We start from the raw sequence: 14481 nt of genomic DNA, 5'->3' as shown, positions 1-14481 counted from the left end.
TAAACTCCATTCTAGGTCTGATCATTCTGAAGACATCATGAGGGTGTAGTCAACCCTAGGACTCAGCTATTGTGTGACCGTGCCCCAGATTTTAGTCCAAATATATTGAAAGTAGTGAAGACAACTTTCTAGTCATTCAGTGTCTGATGCCACAGAACATCTCTGTGTATTGCTTCAGCAAAAAAAAAAAAAGGGGGTCATTGGTGTTTTTTGGTGAGCTCTTATGTCACTCTGCTTGGTGGCTGCATTAAACTGCCCTTTTTGTAGGAGTGACGACCGCAGACTTCTGAACTGTCAGTTCCATCCCTTATGATGATGTCCTGTCTTGCTTTGAATATTAATGGCACAAAGCCGTCCTTGTCTGCAGTGAGCACGATCCAAGAAGAGCCTACAAAAGTTAAGCAAAAAAGAAAATGAGTGCACTGCTCTGGTTATATAAATTGCACAGTGATGCTTTAAAACAGTCATCTGGCACATGAGCAGAGTGGGCTTCCTTTTGCACTAAACCTCATTACCTTCATGGCATTAAGACCTGGCAGTCCGTGCTAAACACACCTTTGTATAAATGCAAAGGGAGGCAAAATGAAAGCTCTTGAAAGTTTTAAGGCATTTTGTACCTTATCACAGAATCACAGAATGGCCAGGGTTGGAAGGGACCTCAAGGATCATGAAGCTCCAACCCCCTGCCACATGCAGGGCCACCAACCTCCCCATTTCAGACTAGGCTGCCCAGGGCCCCATCCAACCTGGCCTTGAACACCTCCAGGGATGGACGGGGCATCCACAGCCTCTCTGGGCAGCTGTTCCAGCACCTCACCACTCTCGTATCAAACCTTATTGAACTTAAGTGGAAAAAACCCACATATCTTTGCCAGTTCTGATAAACAATGAGTATCTCCATTTTCTGAAACCTCAGACAGCCTTTCCATGCCAACTTTGATCCACCCCTGCTTCTCCCATTTGCTCATCTGCTGTACCCAAACAACGAAGCACAGAATTGCAGGGATTTGAAGTCTTTAGCCATTTCTACACACCACTGAAAAGAGCCTGGCCTCAAACAGTTGCCTCCCACACTTCAGATATTTATGACCACTGATCAGATCAATCTTCTCTTCAGATCCAGGCCTCCCAGCCTTTCCTCATACAGAATATGCTCCAGGCCCTTTATCATCCTTGTCGCCCCCCACTGGACTCCTTCTAGGAGTTGGCAAAGAAAATGGTTGCACTGTATTTATTCTAGAGGAAAATAGGGGTTTTCTTCTCCTACATTAAGCCAGGGTTGTGCAGTATGCTTACAAATTCATATAGCAAATGGAAGTTACAGCTCGATGATTTACAGAATTGATACTATAAAATTTTTCATTCTTTAATTATTAATCAGAACTTTTCATAGAGAAGAGACTGAACAAAATTCAAATGATATTTTTCATGTGTTTGTTTTGTGTGTTGTTTTTTTTTTTTTTTGCTGAAAAAAAAAGAGACAAGATTACATGAAAAAGACATCAAAATCATTCAGGGTTACTTTCTGTATCGCAGAGGAACAGAAATTAAACGTAACCCTTCAATTTTACCTTCCTTTGAAAGTAAGTTTGGAAATGAGGCGATCTGCACTATTTTTTCTCCAATGATTCATCTGTTTCCTGATGGATGCTGCAGCTGTTACAGAAAATTCTGTCTTTTGTTCAGTTTGACATTTTGTGGAAAGGAAAAAAATGCAAACAAACTGTAGCAGTTGGTAAGCATTGCAGGAGCCTTGGTGTCACACACTGCTCTTGGAGAGAGAGCATGATCTTGTCGTGGCTGGGTGCTGCCATTGGCTGGGATTTGAGGTAAAGAAAGCCTTGTTACAGTTGCTGTTCAGATTTTTATTTTGGGGACATAAAACTGTTTTTAAAAAGAATGTGGAATAAGAAAATGTACGGGATATAGGCTTAGTTTTGGTCATAACAAACCATTTTACTGGACAAAGCAAATCTCCCCTCCTTATACCATTAAGAGAGCACCTTTCCAGGCTGCACTATTCCACGTTGTCATGTCACCTGTTACATCATAAGAAGATTGTCATTCCAAACCACGAATCTTTAATCTTCTGCTCTTAATACTTTCTTATTCTGGACAGTCTTCTGATTCTGAAAACAATGGGCCTAGAAGTGGAAATTCTGCCATCCAAACTGGTAATTACATTGGTGGTCAAATTAATAAAGCATATTTTTTTTTTGTCATACTCTTAGGACTTTTTATTTTCACCTGTTGAAACATTTGAACTTCTCTGTGTAATTGCTAACACTTGCTTTGAAGCATAACCCACATAATATATATATTGAAGGTAGGAAAATCTTACGTTGAATACATTTTCCTTTTGTTTTGCCAGGTTCTTACCATGATAAGCTTCAGAAAAGAGTGACTTTTAATGTAGTGTGCTAATACCAGGGCTCTGTGTGGCAGGTTATATTTAGTACAGGTAATGATATTATAGTTCTGGACTTAACGTACACATGATGAGGCCAAGCTCATTGCTCTTATAACTGTTATGATCTTAATAGCTTCGCCGTGGGTATGAATTTGGTCTGCAGTTATCAGCTTCTTTATTTCCATATATTCAAGTTTAAGTGTATATTCATAGCTAAAAAAATGCAGGACTGCCACTGCAGTATAAGCACGCTCTTGATTACATCTCTTTTAATTGTAAAATGTTAAAGAATGGGAGTGACATTTTTAAACGCCAAATTTAATATTCAAGCATAGTGGCGAAGGAAAGGTTTAGGAATTTAAACCTCTACTGATCGTAAGTGAATGATAAGATACATAACAACCTCTGCCCAGAACCTGATAGTTCTTCAGGATTATGGGGAGTTTCAGAGTGATTCTTGATTCAGTCTTTCTTTCTGCTGGCAACAGATCTGATTTCTGAAACGCCAAGCAGCGCAATGAAGAGGCAGAGGGGCAGAGGGACACGTTAGGGTTCTGAGGTCTAAATCAGGAAATCGTAGAGTTCTACTAACTTAATAATCAGTCGTCTCATTGAGCTGAAAATAGGCATTCTCCATCCCATCACTTATCATTTTCATACTGAATAATGGGCCATGAAAACCTGGTTTCATTATGGGCATTTCCTTCCAAAATCAAGAAGTGGAAATACAAGCCAAAAATTACATTCTTCTTGCCCTGCAAAAGATAGCATTATCTACATTGCATTATCACAGAAGCCTGCTGAGAAATAGGTTCAGGCCTTTGCAGCAAGTGAAGGTTTTTTATCACGGAATCATAGAACGGCCTAGGTTGAAAAGGACCGCAATGATCATTCAGTTTCAAGCCCCTGCTATGTGCAGGGTCGCCAACCACCAGACCAGGCTGCCCTGGTCTTTTCATATCGGCCTTCACTGCATGTACAGTGTTAAGAGAGACTGCCTTCAAAAATACAGAAGCTGCATATCCTTATATTCTGGAGCAACTCTCAGAAAGCCAGGGAAAAACTGAAATATCCCAGTATGCCTAGGTGAAAGGCACTTTCCTGATCTGTAGTATTTATGTAGCCTTCTTATCAATTAGCCTATTACACGCCAGTCATTTGGAAAATCAGAGTGTTATTACTGGCCTTTTCATTTTGCTTTCACCAAGAGTCAAATTCAGTTCTGGCTGTACTGATTGAGCCGACGGGTCTCAGCCTGCAGGGGCTGAGGGCCAAGACAGTGAGTTACTTGTGATCTCTCCGTGGGGAAACAGTGCAAGCAGATCGTAATTACAGCCAATACTTTGTACCTCAAGATCTTGATCTGTCTAGGCTGAGATGAGAAAAGCCTTTAGAAGTGTTATAGAGAAATGGCTAAGAAAAATAATCTGTATATTGCTGAGAAAGTAGCATGCATGAACAGACAGGGACAAGGTAATTCAGTGACCAGTCTGGGGCTGGCTTTCCCCTAGTAGTGTCTGCATTTGTAAGTTAATCGGTGGTGGTGGTAAATGTGTGGGGGGAAAATTAGAGCACTGAGCTTTGCTGTTTGTCTTAGAGTCAAAGAATCCCAAATGCTACACGACACACATCTGTCACGTTCCAAGAATGAATTTTCCTCCAGCCTATTCCTTATTGTCAGGTGTGGGACTTGTGCAGATAGAAAAGGCAGAATACCAAAAGGTCTCATAAGGAAGAATTTCTGTTTCCATATAATGCAGTGGGCTGATTATTTTCTCAGTCTTCCTCTGCAGAGGCATCCAACATATCACTCCGGTAATAGGTAGCTCTGCAATTACTTAGCATTTAAGTGAATTTAGCTCTCACCATTTTCTACAGTACGGGATAATTACCACAAATGCCTCATTTACACTAAAAATCTCATTTGAAACCAGATACTTGAAATAGAACGTACCGTGTTTCATTTCAATAATGGTCAGGTCGAACAGCTGCTGGACTAAATTCAAATGGATCTTGCCATCACAGAGGAGAACATCTTTTGTTTCTTCAGTAATTGCTCCATTTGAAAAATTTTTCTTCAAACACATATATGCAAAAGAAAAGATCTCGTTAAAGGCTTAGATATTTTACCAGAGTTCTTCTAACCATTCCTCTACTCATAGTCCTTTCAGTTCTTGAATAATTTTGCTTTTTTTTCTCTGTTATTGCTACAGTTTATCAATGCCACAACCTCATAGTCCCACGTGAAGAAGCGTTTGCCTCTTTGGATTTTGCTTTTTGTGCTTACGCAGCTCAAAACTGCTTGGTCTGTGATATGTAATGTATTAGGCCACGCGCACTTGTGTCCATTGGGCCCTTTTGCCCTAATGGTCAATTCAGTGAAAGGGAATATATGGTAATGAGTAGAAAGTAGCTTAGATCTTACACTGCCAAAGCCAGCGCTCTGCTCGCTATCAGTGCTACATGTGGGTGTTCATTATAATCATCATTCAGCTATTCCACCCCAGTAAAATCCCCCAGTTCTGGCATGGAGAGAATTTCATGGAGACAATCTCTTTGAAAAGCTGTCACAACAATCTAGCTTGGAAACTGTATGGCTTTTTTTTTTTTTTTTTTTTTTTTTTTTAATAGGGAGAATACATGGATTCACTGTCCTGGAAGCTGCTCTAACATTCACAAAAAATACACTTTAAAGGTAAAGCTGGCATAGTTGAGGTGGCATTTGTGAAGTTTATCTGGTCTTGAGAATTGACAACATAATGTTCTGTCATTCAGATTACTACAAAGTGCAAAGACCACAGAATAGCTGAGTTAATATTAGTATGGGATGAATATATATTTGCATTTACAACTTCCTGCTATCCTTTGAAAGTCAGTCTTAACATTAAAACTTTTCCAGTGACTTAATGCCATTATTAAAATATTTGAGTCAGCCATTTGCTTCTAAACAACCTTGCTCTACTTTTGTTCTGCCGATTTCATTTGGATCTTTCCTCTCCACACTTTCCACCAATATAACAGAACTTTGTCATTTTTAGGTCTCTTCAAATTATGTGGCATTATATTCTATCGAACCTAAATACAACTGAAACTCAAGGGACTGGATTTTCAGCACAAGCACATGCATTGCATTTGCACCCCAAAGATGCTATTTGCCTGTACAGGTATTTCATTGGTACAGAGCTTTTCACTGCTGCATAAAGTGGATCAGTACATCTAACAACTACTTCATTTTCCCAATCTCAGGATAAAATACCAGCGTTTATTCAGACTTGTACCTCAATTAATGAATTATAAAAAGAGGTGGGCTTCAACTGAGACAAGTACCCAAGTGATTTTTTTTCATTAGATATGCATCAGCTCAAAAATAATCAGAAAATAATCTAGCTGTGCCTCCGTTGACTTGCAAGCAGTTGAATGGATGTGGATGACTTTATTCTAGAATGATTTCTACTTAACCATGCAAGTTACTTTAATGGCCTTTAGAAATGGAAGACTTTTTTGCATACACAAAACCACACAGTATTTCGTTTTTATCCTTTCCTATGGTTCTACAGTTTTTCAAGTACAGACATCAAAGCTTACATTTCAGAGGTGCTTGTCTTTCATCTCTTTGGGGCCTTCATATTGATTCTCCTGTCTTTGTCACATGCTCCTGCTCATCACGTTAAACGTGATCACAGTTACATTTTATTTTTGTCTGCTGACAAATTCTCTCTGCTCAAGATTTTTTCTTTTTCTCACTTCTGTTTGTTAGTTTCTTTTGTTTAACGTTTGTTTTAAGTGATGATAACATTTCTCTTTGAGGAGTATGTTCACACACGTGTGCTTTCTTGAGAGCTGTGTAACTGCTTTTATTCTCTTTTTATAGAAGATCAAACCATTACACCAGAAGATTAAGAGATTTACTCAAGGTCATGCAGGTAATTTGTGACCAAGTTAGAAGCACAAATGAAATCTCACTTTAGTACTTGCCATTTTCATGCCTTAACCCAACAACAATTTTCTGGTCAAATCTCAATTTGGAAGGAGGAAGACTGAGAAAATAATCAGTCCACTTCCTAAAATATGTATCTGTTTTGCAGTGCTGCTGTTAATCTCCAGCAGAAGCAGACAAGGACTTGAAGATTTCATATTTAAAGCTCTTACTGTTGGTTGTTTCATTCTAAATCAAAGTTTATTGGTGTACTTAGCACACATTAACCACAGAATAAACAAATATATTTCCACATACTCAAGCGGATACTTTCAGATAAAGTTTCTGTCGCCAAATTCCTGTAGTCTCTCAGGTCCAACCCTCCCTCAACAAAAATCCAACAGAAACAAACCATCAATTCAACAACTGCTTTCCTTCATCTGTGTCAGCCTGCCCCTCGATCATTTTTTATAACCTACAAAGGATCTTCTGGGCTGCAGCCAGCCGGTCACAGTGTTGCCAATCTGTCTTTCAAAATTCTTGTTTTGGAATACAAATATACATGGCAAGAAAATAATTTATTAAGGCCAAAAAAAAAAAACACAAAAAAACCCAAAAAGGCTCCTGGATTAGGTGCTGTACACTCTATGACTGCATAATAAATAGCCTTCTTTTATAGCTTTGTTTGCATCCCGCTGAGCAGCCAGCCAGTTCTGCCCCCAGGGCCTTCTGTCTACGTATCTTTTATTTTCTAACTCACAGCCTACAATCACCTGGATGCAAAGATCATCTTTGTGAACTTAAATTCAATGACTGATGAAACTGTGATATCCTTCATGATACTACCAACCAAAAATGTTTTGTACTAACATTGGGTTAGTAATTGCATGCAGTTTGAATGTGTTTTTCTTGCGCATGGATGTCTAGAAATGCAAACTCCAGGTGAAGCCTCACACTGCGTTTCTTTCTGTATGTACCTCCCCAGTGTATCAAAAAACTGCCTTTATTCTTTTCATAAACTTGTCATCTTCCTGATTGACACCTGTCTTGCATTCACTCAACACATGCAAGCCTTTCTCTTTCTCAGCTGCGTCCAGACAGTGAGTATCCAGTTTACAGCATCAATTTTTGCTCTTAATACTGGTATTTCCACTATGCACTTCAAACCAGTTCATTTCAATCCATTTTTATTATTCTAGATGTTAAGGACATCAAATTATAGGTGTGATATCTTGATCCTCTATTGAAAATTCTTCCAACATTAGGCCATAAAGAGATTCTAATGGCTTATCACAAAAGTGGTTGGTGACCCTGCACGTAGCAGGGGGGTTGAAACTAGATGATCATTGTGGTCCTTTTCAACCCAGGTTATTCTATGATTCTATGAAACTTTTAAATTAGCCTGAAGATTGATCATAGGCAAATCCAAAAGTAAATTTATTCCATTTTCTTTTATAATACTACAATCATGTCCTATACTGTTCCCAGCCAATTTTTAACTACAGAACCACAGAATCATAGGGATTGGAAGAGACCTCGAGAGATCAGAGTCCAAACCCCCTGCTAAAGCAGGTAACCATCTTTCACTTCTTCTATTAATCCCAATTCTCTGCTGTCAAACCAATAATTTTCCCTACGGCACAATTTTGAGTGCTGTGTTGAACCACAGGTATTTTAAATGTTCTTCATATCTTTTGTGTTCATAATCTGTTCTTTTATAAAGGAGAAGTATCAGGTTAGTCAGTCCTAACTATGCACTGTTAGATGAAGGGCTGTAGTTGCCTAGAACTCTGTTTTCTTTTTCTTACACCCTCGATTTCGGCTCTTTGGTTTGTGTTTCATTGCAACTTCAGTTGTGATGCCTTAGTACCTATTAGTCAGCTCGCTCTTGCTTTGCCCCCGCACTCATTGTGTGGGATGCAAGACAGCTGTCAAATCATATAAACATGAGAGATCCGACCAAGAAGACAATGAAAGATAATTGAATGGCTGAGGAAGAGCACTGAAGAGGAATAAGAATTGTGATTTCTGATAGTCAAGGCACTGCCTGTCTGGAAGCTTTGTGCAGCATTGCTACAGGTACCAGTCCAGACTGCCTGGGCTGCTTCCCTTTCCGTGAGTTCCGCTTTTGGCGGATCCTGATTTTATTTTGGTGGAGTTCTCAGTATCCCCACAAGCCCTTAAGTGAGACATTCCAACTGCGACCAACTGCGATAAAATGTGAGAGAAGTATAAGCCTGTCAAATGTTTAGAAGAGATTTGAGGTGCTCAGGGGTGCTTAAATCCCAGTGCAGTTTGCATTTATAGCACACAGAAGGACTTCAGCTCTTCCAATGATACAACGCTAGGACTTCTCTGCTCTTGGCTCCCTGCTGATAGTTCTACAATTAATGTTTTGGTGCCTCGTTATCTAAGATACACCTTATTCCCTCATGCATCCTGATCTTCCAGAGCTGTTCTTAAAAAAAAAGAAAAAACTTGAATCTTAACTTTCTTTCAATACAAAAACTTGGCTACAGTTTTGACATTACATATTCCTTTCTCTTTTGCGTCTATGTATCTGGCAACCAAATGATCTGGCCTAATAAAAGGTGTCACATCTCCTGTGCAGACCCCGCTTGTCTGCTATTGATCACTTTCACAGCAGTGTCATCAGAATTTGTTCTTAACAGATCCTCCAATCTTTGCTCAAAATGTTGTCCATGCATTAATCACACCTCGTCTTGGCTACTGCAGGTCTTTTATGGTCCTCCTAAATCTCTCCCTTCTAAACTTCGAGATGACTAGTTCTTACTCTGGGGAGCAGTCAGAACACCTTCCTCTTCCATCATTTTCATGACTTTCTTTTATTGCTCAACTCAAGCCAAAATTGCCCTTTGGTTTTTCAGGAGGTTCATGCTCTTCTTATAACTGATCATTCAAGTTTCTCCTTATGTCTTTGCCTACTTTCCTGTCACCATTGTGCAGTCCTCCTCCTTTATCTCTACTCTATTTATTTGTATTAAAAAGAAAATAAAAAATTAGTGGGATGTGTTTGGACCCCTTCTATTCATCTCCCAGCTCTGCATAAAAACTTTTATTTCACAGCTGACCTTGTCGATAAAATTTCCTATAGTGATTTATAGAAAGATATCAGAGAAGGACAAACTGATTTGTATACAATTGTTGGCCAAGGTTAAGAAAGGGAAATCCTGGTGACTAATTGCTGAAAAGAAGTTTATTTCCAGTTTAATCATGAAATACATGCTTTCAGCAATACAGATTTTTGACACAGTGCTGCTTGTGAGCAAAATGTAGGAGTTTTGCGATACTCCTCAGATAAGAAAGAATCTGACTCCTTCTGGAGAGGTTTGCCTCAATGCCATTATTTTCAAATCCAGATTGGCTTTATTTCCACTGTAATTAGCTTTTGAATGAGGCTAGTTTAAATATTCTGCAGCTGTTTCTTTTCTGGGAGATGGATGAGAAAATGGATAAGAAAAGTATCTTTTTTTTTGCAAAATGAAACAGAAATAAATTCCCTCACTTCTTTTTTTCTTGTTAAATAGTATCTTCTTATTGCATCTGTCTGTCTGCCCTCCCACGCGAGCCTGAATCACAAGTCTGTATGTGATGAAAGAGCAATAATATTTGCTTTTCAGGGTTGAATGATCAAATCACCTCTGGTGGCTGAATGCTATTACACAAGTGATAGTGCGGTGACATTTCCGAAGTGTGAGTGATCATGTTTTTCTTTTATGGCCGTGAGCTACAAAGCATATAAATTCTGGTAGCGCTGCATGGACGTGACTTCAGAGAAATTATGGGCAGGCTGGCAATAACGGGATAAACAAAGGTTTTGAAGACTATTTAGTAAGCAGATATTATGAATTATTAAGTAACATACATTCTGGTTTATGTTAGGGTTTTCTAAGCAGAACTGGAATCTTTCTGGACGTCAATACTGCTTCTGCACAGCAGTGTTCATAACTGACCGTTAATTACAGCTGCTTTTTTTTTTTTTTTTTTTTCCCATAATGTTTTAAACTTTTACATTTGTAATGTGTAAATGTGGTTATGTAGTATCGATCATTACGCTTAATAGAACAAAGGATTTCTCAATCAAGATTGGGCCTCTGCTGTGCTGGGGATTATGCAAACACTTAAGAAGACGCAGACTTGGCACCAAAAATTGACAGATAATGGCCATATTATGGACTGGACTGCAGTGTTCCTGAAGTTTAGAATGTTTTCCACTGGCTGATATTTATATTATAAGGCAATAAAGCTATTTCCTGACTCTCTGCACTGTGAACAGTGCCTGGCTGGAACCCACAGCCCAGCTGCCCTCTGAGCTCCCGGAGTGCTAATCAACTCCTGGAGGAGAATCAAGGTTCAGATGTCTCAATGCAAACTAATCAAAACAACTTTTTTCTGAAAAAAATTATTAGCTGCCTACGAAGCAAATATTTCCTTCTCTGTCTGGAGACCTTTTTGCCGTCAGTCTATTTTTCATTATCTTTTGGCATCATTTTGTGATCCTGTTAGACTTCAGAAGAGAAGCGGAGCTATGCAAAGCATTATAAGTGAGGCTCAAACAGAAAAGCTATGTGTTTTGGAAAGCCATGAAGTGGCACTTTTTCTGAGTCATTATAATGTAGTACTAGAGGGGCTTTCTTCTGGCTCAATGCAAAATTAACCTGCTTAGAGAAATAAGAGACTGCTTTTCTACATGTAGTTAGTCTGGCAGTATCTTAGGCCTGCTGGTTTTATTATCTTTGTCTTATTCCCAAAGAGATAAACTGGAAAATTATTTCTTACTGCATGTGTAAGTCAACACGTGCACAGTGAATTCAGATCTTAGATTAATGTTAGGTGTCACAACCGGATCTTTTCTTTGGAAAGGTTAATCCTTTCGAATCCAAGAGATTGAGCTGCTTGTAAAATAAATAAATTGATTTATATTAAGAAAACAGTATTAATTTGAACATGCTGGAGAACAGAAGAGCATGCTTCTTGGCAAACAAAATCCTAAATTATTTTCAAAAGGCATCTTGTTTCTTCACCAGAATTCATATAATATATCAAAGTTATGGTGCTAATTCAGATCAAAAGCTTTGCTTTCATCCAGTCTACTTAGCATACAAGAATCTGCTAAAATGCCACGTGAACAATTGCTAAGAACTAATGAATATTTTTGAATGGAGTCACGGTTCCCTTAATGAGTGTTTAAGGAGGGATATTTAGATGTCTGTATTATCCTTCCAAGTGAAAGGAGGCTGTATAGCTGTGAGTCAAATCTGTTCAAGAAACAGGTACTTTGGCATCGTCACTGTGAAACAAATGTATTACTTGGCATAATTCTGCTCATCTTGTAATAGATAAGAATCCATTTGAAATTGGCATCAACATCCTGTAAGGAATCCCAGTTTTAGCAGCAACACAATGAGTATTAGCACAACCAAAACTATTATCAGTATAATATCGGTATTACTGCTAATAATGCTAAGAATTATAGCAAGAAATTATTGCTATGTTCCCAAGTTGAAATTCTTATTGAAGCCAGTAGGAATTTTGCCAAAACAAGGGTGGGGCAGGAATTTGATTTGACATTCATATCTTTATTTAATGAAATGATAATGACATACTGGCAGATTTTTTTTCTCATGAGTTGACAAGAATCAAACTGCATCCTCTTGCTTTTAAGTGATACAAATAAAAGATAGTGTAAAACATCAGTGCCCCATCACAGTGTTTTTAAATTGATGAAAAGTTTACCTGGTAAGTGATATGAATGACCGGTGGCTCTTGTGAACTTGGGTAGGCTAAAGACACCCTTCTCCCGTTTTTAGCAAAGTCTGTTATTTCAGAAAGACTCAGTTGTAAGTCATTGAAACTGCCACAGAGTCTCTCTAAATTTCTAGATATGTGACTCATGCCTCTTTCACCTGGCAAATTGTTGTTTTTAGGAGAACTCGATGTTTCTTCAATTACATTGAACTGCACTTTAGGGGCAGCTGGTCTGCTGGAAAGCCTGGTAGCTGTTCCAAAACCAAGAAGAGCCATTGAACGATTGATAGGTTCAGCATCCAAAGTTTCTAAGGCAACAGAGGGGTCATCTGGGAGCTTTTTCTCATCCAAGTCACTAACACTTGATGAAGAGCTCTGCTCATAACTAGGGCTCTTCACTTCTTCGATGAGTCTTCTCCTGCCGCTGGGAGATTGAATAACTGTACTTCTTGGTATTAACAGGTCTCTGCTTTGATGTTGGTCTTCTGTGGCAAGGTTTTCAAAGAACTTTCTTTTTCCAGGTATGTTCACAGACGATACAAAGTTATAAAGCATATGCTGCTTCGTGTCTGGCAGCGTTGAAGCATCTTCTTCCAGCATCAGTTCTTTGATCATCAAGCGCATTACATACCTGTCCGAACTTGAAGATGGAATAAGACTCGGCTCAGGGAATTTCTGCTTCCCAATTAATATCAATAGGAGTTTATCTGACAAAAAGCATAAGCCTTTTGGTCTTTCATTTTTTTCCAGCTGGACTTGTTGAATATGGGGCATGCAGGAAGAGGTTACTGAATACACCAAAACAATGTTAGAAGTATTAGAGGCTACTGCCACGATCTGAGCTCTGAGGTCAAAAGCCATTATATCAGGAACCAGAATGCCTGGGATGTTGACTTTTCTGGTGGTGGTTACCTTCCTTTCAAAAGTCACCAAGATCAGGTAAGAAGAATCTTGACCATTCATTGCTGCAGAATCTTTGCGTTTCAGAGTAATGAGAGGACTGGGATCAGACCGACGGTGATTTGCAAGGATGTGGGTTAAATCCAAAGGACCTGATGAAGAAGAAGCTATTGAATCAACAGTGCCTGATCTGTCAGAGTCTGTGGACTTTCTTCGCAGGTCCATGGAGTACTCTTCATCACCAAGTGCTGTAGTAGACTGCGAGGTTAAAGAACTAGTTTCAGCACCAGATGGCATATCAAATGCAATGCCTGCGTTCAAACCACAGATATTATCTAAAGGAAGCTCAGTAGCTACAGCAATTTGGAAATCCAGCGTGGCTTCTATAGCACAGATATAGCCTCCCACATCAAAGACTGGGCAAAAGGAGCAGGCATTTAGAGTTTTTTGAGCATCATCCCATATATAGGAATGCAGGGTGCTGCCTATAGCAACTACTAAGCGATTACCATCCTTAGTCCAGCAAGCACAGTGAATAAGCCCACTGCTTTTGATATCTGCCTTAACTCTGGTATTGTCCGTGCGAACAGTGTGCAAGACTGAAGCATCTCTTTTTGTAAGGACAGCCAAGACCTCCTTTTTTGGATGCCACACACAGCCCTGGGAAAGCAATGGGAACGGCTCACCGATTTCACAAGTCTGAGAAATCAAGGGTTTGTTTTTCTCCGCAGTGCTGTGGCCCAGCCGCCAAACGCTAACGTGCTTTTTATGCTGAACAGCAAGCAGAGCTGGGGTCTCTGTAGAGCAACACGGGCCCCAGTAAAGCCCATGCACGTGTTCAAACTGACCAACAACGCTTGAGTCCCCAAACTTCAGCTCTCCATTATGGTAGTATAAAGCAGTCAGTATCACTTGCTTCCCATCTGTCCAGGCAATTCCGTGCACAGGATGGATGGCTTGGTATAAAGCATTGAGGCCGGTTCTCAGCAGTTTCGCCTTTCCCAGCTCCATATTTTTAGGCTCTCTGTCTACTGGTGATTGTTCCAAAGACGAGAATCCATGGAATTCATTTGCAGATCATGATGAGGAAAAAAATGCCTTCTATTTCCTTCCCTTCCTTTGTGGAATGAAGCTTTGTTTTTTTCCTTTTCTGCTAGTTGTTGAAGAGTCTGTCTTGTGAACTCCTTCCCAGTAAGCCTGCAGCTGCTCTTCTAAGTATAAATCCATGTCAAAGCTGCTTTTGCTATGTCTTTTCCTGGGAGGAGTTATCATCTTCATGTGATGCCTAACAAGGTTTAACCAATTACTGGACGTTTTTGTAGGAGTCTATTTTTAACTCTTTACTGCTGGGTGTATCTTTAAAAATAGCATTATAATACCTTGACCTTCACTGAATGAAGGTCTTTGGTGAACAGTGGAGAGAGATCATATACTGTTAAACCTGAGCATTAAGCTACCGCCTGAAATAATGACCTAACACTTCTTT

The 14481-nt window shown here is 39.4% G+C and overlaps 1 protein-coding gene across 1 annotated transcript; it reads right to left on the bottom strand.

Moving 5' to 3' along the window:
* Positions 1-221: 221 nt before the first annotated feature.
* On the bottom strand, positions 222-14006 carry LOC122174862 (WD repeat and coiled-coil-containing protein-like). The gene is made up of 3 exons (XM_042862191.1): positions 12084-14006; positions 4365-4485; positions 222-388 (listed from the first exon to the last, which is right to left on the bottom strand). Exons 1-3 carry the CDS (start codon positions 14004-14006, stop codon positions 222-224), a joined length of 2211 nt encoding a protein of 736 aa, XP_042718125.1.
* Between the last annotated feature and the right edge of the window lie 475 nt (positions 14007-14481).

Source organism: Lagopus leucura, unplaced genomic scaffold (genome assembly GCF_019238085.1).
Source record: "Lagopus leucura isolate 7727_CA_CO unplaced genomic scaffold, USGS_WTPT01 Super-Scaffold_73, whole genome shotgun sequence".
Classification (NCBI taxonomy): Eukaryota; Metazoa; Chordata; class Aves; order Galliformes; family Phasianidae; genus Lagopus; species Lagopus leucura.
This window is presented reverse-complemented; position numbering and strand designations above follow the sequence as displayed.

What these genes read in the sequence shown, in the direction of transcription:
- LOC122174862 (XM_042862191.1), bottom strand. Translation starts at nt 14,006, where the DNA reads ATGGAGCTGGGAAAGGCGAAACTGCTGAGAACCGGCCTCAATGCTTTA. An exon ending in TCATTCATATCACTTACCAG is followed by an intron (nt 4,486 to 12,083) that starts GTAAACTTTTCA and finishes ATGTGTTTGAAG; the next exon opens with AAAAATTTTTCAAATGGAGC. An exon ending in CATTATTGAAATGAAACACG is followed by an intron (nt 389 to 4,364) that starts GTACGTTCTATT and finishes TAACTTTTGTAG; the next exon opens with GCTCTTCTTGGATCGTGCTC.